Source organism: Nematolebias whitei, chromosome 14 (assembly GCF_014905685.2).
Source record: "Nematolebias whitei isolate Nwh7 chromosome 14, NemWhi1, whole genome shotgun sequence".
Taxonomy (NCBI): domain Eukaryota; kingdom Metazoa; phylum Chordata; class Actinopteri; order Cyprinodontiformes; family Rivulidae; genus Nematolebias; species Nematolebias whitei.
The window spans coordinates 21,750,567-21,760,900 of NC_056511.1; the positions used below are offsets into that span (position 1 = coordinate 21,750,567).

Genomic DNA, 10,334 nt, shown 5'->3' on the forward strand with positions numbered 1-10,334 from the left:
TTTTCAGAGTGAGCGCGTCGCCTCTTCCTCCTCCTCCTCCTCCTCCTCCTCTCCTCCTCAGGCCTCCTCTTTGCGGGCCGCGGTTCTGATCAGGAAGTGAATTTGAGGAGAACCAGCGGCTGTGGAGGAGAATGACATAGAGAGGGGAGAGAGACGCGCGCGCGGCTGAAAGAAGCGGGGGGAGGACTCGAGCCTGTTTGTGGAGCCGTTTCGGAGCTCTCCGGGATCATAGGTCCTCTGCAGCGCCACAAAATACATTCAACATGCTCATAAAGGAATAGTAAGTACGTGCGTGTCGGTGTGTGTGTGTGTGATGCGGTTCGGCAGCGCTGACATTGTAGCAGGCAGGAGAAAAGTCCCGAGGACATCCAGCACACTTCATGTCCCTCACATGTCGGATGGATTAAAGGCACAGTTCAGATAAACGAGGCTGCGGCTCCACCAGCAGCCGGTGGACAGCTTTGTCCTTCAACTCCAGGCTCCTCTCTGAAATGACGGCTGCTGCTGAGGAGCTGGTGCTGAGGCAGGAACGGCTGGTACAAGCCGTGCTGTGCCGTGCCGTGCCGTGCCACCGTCATGTTGTTGATGCGCTCCGGTGAAGGTGAAAGGAGCGACGCAACATTCCAGCGTTCAGCTCCGGAGGAATGGGGTGTGAGATGTGTCCCTGGGTGGAGGGGTGAGGCGGTGTGAGGGATGCTCTGAACAGATGAGGAGGGAGGTGGGGGGGCTTTTGATGCACGGGGCTCGAAGTGGGGTATTATTTGTGCTCGTGGAGGGAGAGGATTATAGTTTCATCGTTTTTAACATGCTGTTCTTTTCTAAGGCCTCAATGTTCTGTGTGAAGAGCCGTCTGAGGCCTTCAGCCAATCAGAGGCTGGGAAGTGACAGATCAGTCACCGTCTTCATCATCTTCTTCTTCCAGCTTTTTCCTCTTCAGGGGTCGCCACTGCGAGTCATCCTCCTCCATCTCTGTCCTCCGCATCCTCTGTCCTCACTCCAACCACCTCCATGTCCTCTCTAACTGCATCCATATATCTCCTCTTTGACCTTCCTCTTTGTCTTGTTCTTGGCAGCTGCATTTCTAACATCCTTCTACCAGTATACCCACTGTCCCTCCTCTGGACATGTCCAAACCATCTCAGTCTGGCATCTAACTTTATCTCCCAGTTGTTCAACCTGTTCTGTACCTCTGATGAGCTCATTCCTAATCTTATCCATCCTTGTTACTCCTAAGGAGAACCTCATCTTCAATTTTGCTATTCCAGTTCTGTCTCCTGTAAAAACAAGTATTTTTTTTAGAATTTGTCCATTGTCAGTAGAGCGTAAATACATCAAGTCCATCATTTAGATCCAGGAGTGAATCGTTTGAAGGAAAGTTCTTGTTTTATTATCGCTCGCCAACAAAAGATTGTTGGTATTTTTACCAAAATATCTCCTGAACCATTGGACGAGTTCTAATAAAGCTTGAAGACGCTCATTAGATGTTTGTCTATAACTCTTGGAGTCAACCTGACTCAACACGATGCCCACCGACACAAATCGATGGGACTCAGTCACATTTACAGCTGAAATTTAGTCTGGCATAGATCAACACATATTCTGAATGTTTAAATCTACAACTGGTTTTATTTTAGAATCAAACCAGTTCACGATGTTTCCAACACATTAGCCTTCATGAAATGTCTCTAACTCACTCAGCTTTACAGATACTTTCACAACTAATACTCTGAACAGGAAGTGTTGCAATAGAGCATGAGAGTTATTATTTTCAAGGTTTGACCCAAACGTCTACAACGCTATGATTTCTCAACAAAAGATGGTCTTAGTTTAAAACTCTGGCATGAAAGGCAGCGAGCTTCATTAAAAAATAATTTTAGACGTTTTGGTTTCCGTTGCAGCTTTGGTGAGGACCGTGCCCTGAATGTAGGATTCATATCAGTTGTTGACCATTTCTAACCTTTTATAAAAAGGTCAATTACCGTCTTGGTTTGCCATCTCGTGCTTCCAGTCAATAAAAGTTCAGGATCAGAGTGATGGCGTGGCCAAAGATCTGAAGTGATTATGGAGGGTTCAGACCTCAGCAGTCAGCCTGGAGATTAATTAAACCGGCCCCAATTAAAGGCTGGGCTCACTGTCAATACACAGACACAAGAAGAAGAAGCTTGTTCCAACACACCGAACTGTCATGGAGGTCAGGAGACAGAGCATTGATCCGCAGCTTGCTGAAGTGCAGACAGGTGCTGTCTATGTCTCTGTGACAGTCACCTGAACCCCGAACCTAAATCCCTTCAAGTGTCTTCACTCCCACGACCTGTGATATTTGTACGCCAACATCGTCACAGTGAAAATTGACTTAAAGCAGGTTAAAACGAATGAAAAGAAGAGAAAGGGATGAAAAGATGTACACGATGAAGAATGCAGGAGAGGGTTTGTTTCTTGGTGCTACAGAGAGACATCTGATCTTCCCTTTAAGATCAAGGAGACAGGAACCAGGAGCTCAGTTCTTGTTTTACGCATGTACTTTAGACTAGAATGGATACTTTAAAACATTATTTAGGACGCACAACATTGAGGAAATAACACCACTTCTACGCACAGTTATGGACTGCTGCAGCATATGGTCTCCCATTCAGTGTCTGCTCTCATGAGACCCAGATTACATTCAGCGGCAGGTGGAATACAGGATTATGGGAATTTGGGCATACTTCACACGCTTACAAAACAATCAACAAAAGCTGCATGGTGTGCATGTGCATTAGGCTTTATGACATGCACAGGGGTCAGAGGACGGAAGCGGTGCTGTGTGACAGAACACCATGAATTAGACTAAAAAGAACAGATGTTGTCTGTGGATTTACATACATGTCAGTGGCGGACAGTCCAAAAAAAAAAATAATTCACTCAATAAAGTAGTTCCTTCTAATCAACACACTAAGTAATGTAAATTACATAGTTACTGAGATTGCTGTGTATTGTTTTCTGTGTTTTTCAACTCTTTTGACAATTTTAAGTGGAATTTAAATTTTTTTTTTAGTAATTCATCCTCATTTTTTTTTACTTATTTAGTTATGGGGCTGTACAATTTCACGATCCATGATCATCAAGCGAATTTGAACGTGTGGCTATTGAGCCGAACAGGCGGATCCAATAGAGTTTCATTTGGTGTGTCTGATTTTATGTTCTGTAGACGTATTCAGCTGGTTTTAGTGCATTGTGATGTCTACATAGACCTCACGTGATCTCAAACCCAGCAATAGCTGCAGCGAAACCTGCTGAGACCAACAGTGGAGATATTCTGTTTTTAAATGCTTTTGGAGCAGACAGACGGGACCAGAACAGAAAACTGAGAGAGTAAAGTCAAAGAACAGGAAGTTTCCTCCAACATGATAGGACCTTACTGAAACAATTCTGTGGTTCCTGTGTGTGTGGCTGTTCTGGGTAACTGAGTGTTTGTGGGTTTGATCTAGGCCTGTCGCGATAAACAGTAAATCAATTAACCACATGATAAATGAAAATTATCAACTTCATTTTCATTTATCAGCTTTATCGTTTATTCGTGTCTCTCTCTTTCTACTGTAGACACTGAATGACAGAAAGCTCAACTCCAGTGCGCTTCACTGACTCCTCCCTTTCTCTTTTCTCTTTAAAATCCATTTTAACCATCAAAGATCGTGTTTTTGGATTGCTGAAAGCACCTAAGCTGAGAAGCTAAGCTAACAGGCCGACCTTGGGAAAAAAAACTCCAGTCTTGGCAAAGTTCCAAATTTCACGGTTGAAACCCGTGTAAAAAGTTGATTTTCTCTGAAAAAAGAAGCTGAGAACTTATCTGATTTTTTTATTAAAAGCTTTGTGTGAAAAATGCTATGCTAAAGAGCTCAAACTACACTGAGCGTCCGCCATTTAGGGAACCAAAGAGAGACAACCCTTGTCACGTCAAGGGGCCTCCTTCCCATTTTTTTAAAGAGACACACTGCTCGCTCCCTCACTATCCATCTTTTGGTTCAGTCTGCCATCCGGTGGTCAAAAAAAGTACTACATGCAAAACAAATGAACAAACATTTCTTCTTAAATTTGACAATAATTACTAAGTATTGTCAAATTTCTATGACGAAGCTTTAGGGCCACGCTAAAAAATAAATAAATTTAAAGCCATAAAATTACGAGAATAAAGCCGTACGAGACTTTTTTTTTTTTTTACAGATGTTGTTAATTTTTTTCCCCACAAGTCGGATCCATGATGCGACCTGTCAATCAATCCAATAGGCGTGTCAGCAAATGACCAATCTGAAGCTAAATGGTCCTTACCTGCAGAGAACTGGAGCGTACCACCTTACTGTAAACAGGTTCAAAATCCTGACATTGATAATAATCTGATGCTGATGTGCTAGCAGATTACACAGTTTTGTTTACTGAGCGCTGTTTTCAAATGGAAACAAAAACGAAAGTCATGACGGTATGACGTCACGTTACGTATCCCAGGAGCAGCATACAAAAACACAACAGCAGGTGGCAGTATTGGAACCTGTTTTGAGTAAGCGCGTCAATAACAACGTTTAATAAACATTCTTCATTTTACCACAGTTAAAATGTGGTAAACCTGCTTTATCGTGTCCGAGTTCAGATATATTTTTTAACGTGGCCCTAAAGCTCCGTCGTCAATTTAAAACTATTATTGTTTATCACAATAGTTTCTGAGACAATTAATCGTCCAGCAAAATTTGTTATCGTGACAGGCCTTGTTTGATCCCTGCTTTAATCAGTGAAGATATATTGTATCATCATTTTTCACTTTTATATTATTTTATAGTTCACTGAACTTCTTTCTCTCATTTAACTGTGTTAATCTGGATTACTTCAAATCAAATTAGCAATCCAATTCAGAAAGCAGTGCACCTGTTGGTTGGGGAGCGTCTGTTTCTCTGACTTATTGGGGGACAGTCAGACTGTTATTGGGGGACTCAACCTTGTCCCACAGCAGGGAGAAGAAAGGCAAAAACTTTGTAGATACACACACACACACACACACAAACAACCAACTAAATATTAAGCGACATATTGCATGGTACTTATTTAATATTGTTCTCAGGAGCCACTAGGGGTGCGCTGATAAATCGGCCCCGATTTCCTTAATTTTGGGAAATCAAAAATCGGCCGATACGTGCAAGAGAAACCAATTTTACCAATTATTTTAGTTTTAACAACAATTGTCTGAACTTCATTTATATTTCAGAGCACTACCTCATGGCCAGTTAAAACAAGTTTGTATTGTTTCTAGGATATTGTTCAAGGGTATCTTTTTCAATAAAATAATATTGGAAAATTGAAGGTGCATTGTGACCTTATAACACCTGACAGTGTCGATTATAAAACAAAATCAGCATCGGCCAAAATCAGAATCGGCAGGTCAGACTTTAGGAGCCACCACTGATACATGTAAGCATTTTGTTGTATATATGCATTAACACATTTAAAATATATACGTGTTGCTCTTCATAAGCTTTTCAACATTTTTATTGTTGTATATTAATTGTATTGCTTCAATAACAACTACTCAATTCTCGTATTTAAGTTTTTATTTTATTAATTCTGATTTACTTTAAACAGCAAGAATGGGTGTATGTCGCAAAGGCAACCGTAGGAGGTACTTGTGGATTGTTAGCTAAGCCTCAGATTATTATCCTGTAACAAATCCTACCGTAAATGCCACAGTTTCATCCAAGAAACTATTAGCACAGAATGTGGATTGCTGCCGCGGTTGGTACGGGGCTGTGGTACCAGAAGGACATTGCAGCTTAACTCTGTGATTTTACACAAACAGCAGCAAAGAACATGTTGTTTGTTCACAAGCAGACATGCTTCTTAGTTTTAGCATTGTGATAGCAGAAATGAGAACAGCACACCAGAAACCAGATCTACACTTGTTCCTGTTTACAAACAAGCTAGCATTAGCATAGTAGCACAGCTAGTTGCTACAAGAAGCCAGAAATTTAGCTGTTTGTTGCTCCAATGAACCATTGCTACAGAAGTTACATGGTTATAACCAGACACAGGAACTAATCACAGAAGTTGAAGCCAAAACAGCATGAGCGTCCCCTGGGGAAAAAAAGTCCATCCATCTATTCATCCATCCATCCGTCCACCCACCCACCCATCCGTCCACCCATTTACCCGCTTCTTTCTTTTTTGGGTTGCAGGGGTCACTGGTGCCCATGTCCAGCCATCATTGTGCGAGAGGCGGGGGACACCCTGGACGGGTCTCCAGTCCATCACAGGGACACATAGAGACAAACAACCATTCACTCTCTCACTCACACCTAGGGACAATTTAGTTACCAATCAGCCTAACATGCATGTTTTTGGTCTGTGGGAGGAAACAGGAGTACCTGGGAAAAACCCATGCATGCATGGAGAGAACATGCAAACTCCACCCAGAAAGGCCCCTGGCCGGGATTTGAACCGGGGCGACCAGCTTGCTGAGAGGCAGCACGACCGTTCTGCTGCTGCCTGCAAAAAAAGTCCCTGAAAATAAAAAGAATAACTGATTGAATTACTTTGTAAAATAAAACACCCCAGATCTTCTTTTTATTTTTTTTTTAATCGGTGTATACTTTATTGACTCACATAGGTCTTACTTTGCTACTGTATATTTTTTTACCTGCTTTATTTTTTTTTACCAATAATAATAGCAAGACATTAATTATGAGTGCCACTGGACAGAAATCTGGTTAAAAAAATAATTTAAGCTGGCTAATGCAACAATTTGCACAGGTACTGCTGCAATTTAAACAGGTTATTGCTGCAAATGTATCAGGTTAATGTGCAATTTAAACAGGTAATGCTTTAATTTAAACAGGTAATGCTTCCATTTAAACAGGTAATGCTTCCATTTAAACAGGGTGATGCTGCAGTTGAAAGTGGTTCAGCAGAGCTGAGGAGCTGCTTCATCCATGTTTTTTTAATAACTTGCGGTAGTGTTTAGGATTTGTTGATTGACTTTTCGGTTGATGTGGCAGCCATTTAGGAGCAGTAGAATAATGACGGTGTGTAAATTACTTTTAGTGTCAGTGTTGCTGAAAATGTTGCTTTACTACTGGCAATAAATTGCTACTGGTGTAAATGTTTTTCTAGCAGTGAGGGATATTCTGCCAGTGTTCCCCATGGGAACATTTGAAGTACTTAATTCTTATTGGTATAAGAATTTAAAATGATTAAATCAGATTGATCATTTTCTAAATATTTGCACAGAGACTGCCTAAAACACAACCTGGAAGGATTGTTTTCCTGTACCCTGGAAGGAAACACAGGAGAATAGTTTGTGTTGTAGTTTTGAGCTACAAAAAGATGAAACAACATCTCATGAACGAAAGAAGATTCTTTTTTGTTATATATGTGTGTCACAGGACTGAAACATTAACTGTACAACTAAAATCTAATTAAAATTTTCATTACAATGTCCATCTGACTCAAAGCTTTTACTTTATGTGCAAACTATTTGCCCTAAACCAGAACAATTATCTGTAAAATTGTCCCACGTTTCAATTGTTTTCCCCATTTCCTCCACAGGACACAGATCTGATTTGTGTACTCAGTAACATTTTTTGTTTGTTTGTTTTGGATCCATTATGGATTTAAATCCTCTTTTTATGTAGATTTATGATTGCCTGTCACGTAAAGTGAAAAATAAGCTTATAAAAAAGAAAAAGCAGAAAGAATCAACACTTTGTTCTGCAGTTCTAACTTGGAAAAATCCTTGGAGAAAATATCAGAGAAGAATGATGGACATGAGAAAAGTGGGGCTCAGAGTGTACTGAGCTGATGTGTCCGATTTTCAGTCAGCAGGATGCCAAACTAATCCTGTTCTCATAAAGAGGCTAGGGAGTAGGGATGCACATTAGATTTTTGGCCAATATCCGATATACCGATATGTTAAAATTTATTTGGCCAATAACCGATACCAATACCGATATTTTTCCCCCTAGACCTACAGAGACTACATAGCTTTATCTGCTGTGGAATTAAAATACTACATTATTCTGCATGGTCTTTGTCATTTCGGCCAGCTACCAAATGCAGATGCCAACAAGGGGGCTGAAAATGACGTAACACTATAAATATATAATTTATGTAAAAAAAAAAAAAACAGTGCTGGTTATATCGGTGTTTATTTTTGATGGAATGGCCGATGTCCAATATTTAACTTTATCGCTAATATCGGCCGATACGATGCCATGCCGATAATATCGTGCATCCCTAAAAGAGGCTTTTGTTACCAAATAAAAAACATGATGAATCTATTACAGTGAAACAAAAACAGGATCTAACATCACAAAGAGAAGAAAATAGAGTTTTGGCTGATTGAAAGTTTTTATGTTTGTTGTAAGTAACTCAATCAGAACCACGTCAGCCTCGATGTCCTTATTGTTTAGTGCCCAAACGCAAACTGATGATGATGTCAGAAGTTACAGTTTTTGTGTTACTTTCTGAGTAACTGCTCATGTTTTCTTCTCTTCCAGTCGAGTGATTCTTCCGATCTCTGTAGAAGAGGTAAGTTTTATCTCTCTTCCTCTCAGGGTGTGTTTGTTAGTTCAAGGCGTTTTGTTTCTTGTATGACTTTCATCAAATAAAGGGCAGCGCCCCTCTATCTAAGCTGCCTTTCTCCAATCAGCTGTGGGACTTTTTCATGTTGTAGCATTTTCTGACAAAGTTTTATAATGTTTCAGATAAACAGTCCACTGTAAGCCCAGGAAACAGGCGCGATCACCTTCAGAACATGAAACAGCTCTTCACTGTGTCTCATTTCCTCTGCAGCTTGCTGCTCTGTGGAGGCCTGCATTGGAAATGAGTCATCTGAAACTGCTTCCTTCACATCACATGTCCACCTTCTCCATATTTGGCTTTACATCTATGGGTTGTTACATACGGACACTAGATTTACTGTAATTTACCATAATTTTTGGGCTACAAAACGCGCCTGTCTCTACCATAATTGCCGGTGTACAAGCCGCTACGTTTTTGTCACACGTTGTACCCCGCAGTTTATACGCAGGAGAGTCTTGTTTGTTTTTTTCATACTTTTCACAAGTTATATTTTATTTTGACAAACTTCCTGTCGTCTCTCTGTAACTTCCTGTGGTTGTTTTAAACCTTCAAACCACTCTGTCTCCTCTGACAGTGACTTCAGTCTGAGTGTGAAACAGATCGGAGTGAGCTCAAGGGCTGACGAGCTGCCTCGTCACTCCCATTTCAGTCACAGAACGTCTAAATCTGATAAAATATCAAAACAATCAAGGCTACAAACACCAAGATTTAAGGAAGCAACAAGTGACCATTATGGATGATGTCTGAGGATGAATGAGCAAAGCCAGATGATAAATTTATTAAATATCTGGGGCAAAACCAAGCAAATAAAGAGTTACTGGGGGTTGTATTCAAATGTGAATCAAAGCTTCATTTTCATAATCCTTGATATTTTTTTCTGCTTAAAGAGACAGATTTCTTCTGAGAAAGCAGAAGTGAGAAATGTTTCTCGGTCATCCAGTTTATCATTGTAAAACTGTGTTTGACTAAAGTTTGTTCAAGACATTCTGGGAATATTTAATTTCATACTCCATCGATTTTCTCTTCCTGTCTTTTATATTCCTCCAGACTCTTAACAAGTTTTCTTTTCACTCACTGACTCTTGAAAACAGCAGTTATTTATTATTTGCCACTAAATGAGATCTATGGGTCTCCACGGCCACTCTGACACTTGATCCAATCTGTCATCATTTTGATTCTTTCACTTATTGCCCACAAGTCAGTTTGATGTCATCTGACTTTTTTAAACTGATTCCATGAGCCATTCGTTGTCTTATGAAATCTGAATGATTAAACGTCTTCAAAAATTATACCAGTATTGAATTTCCAGTCTAAACCTCTTATTTTTGAGGAAACATTTTATCATAATTTATTTTTATTTTTGTGGGAATGAAGCATTAAATTCAGTTCAATTCAGTTTATTTATATAGCGCCAAATCACAACAAAGTTGTCTCAGGGCACTTTACAGGAACATTCACATACATAGAAAAGCCAGTTTGTAAAGTTCTCTTTCTAAGGAAAGTGAAAATGTCTTAACTGAATGAAGAATGACCCCAAAAGGGCATTTCTCTGTTACCCATGAGGCCTTGCTGTTGCTGTAGTCCACTTTTTAGAGGATATATACAGTTTGTTGCTGATCCTCACACTCTTACTCCATCTCACTGTCTCACACTGTCTCACTCAGTTTTACACTCTCACTCTGTGTCACCTTTGTCTCACTTTGTCTTACTCTGCCTCTCACTATTTCACTCTGTCT

The 10,334-nt window shown here is 40.3% G+C and overlaps 1 protein-coding gene across 1 annotated transcript in view; it reads left to right on the plus strand.

The window, feature by feature from the left end:
- pitpnab (phosphatidylinositol transfer protein, alpha b) overlaps positions 1 to 10,334 on the plus strand; it is a 24,221-nt gene continuing 13,887 nt past the window's right edge. The window contains exons 1-2 of the mRNA XM_037687992.1: positions 1 to 280; positions 8,514 to 8,544. Of these exons, the coding sequence (XP_037543920.1) occupies positions 264 to 280; positions 8,514 to 8,544 (48 nt within the window). The 5' untranslated portion in view covers positions 1 to 263. The remainder of the gene's footprint in view (positions 281 to 8,513; positions 8,545 to 10,334) is intronic.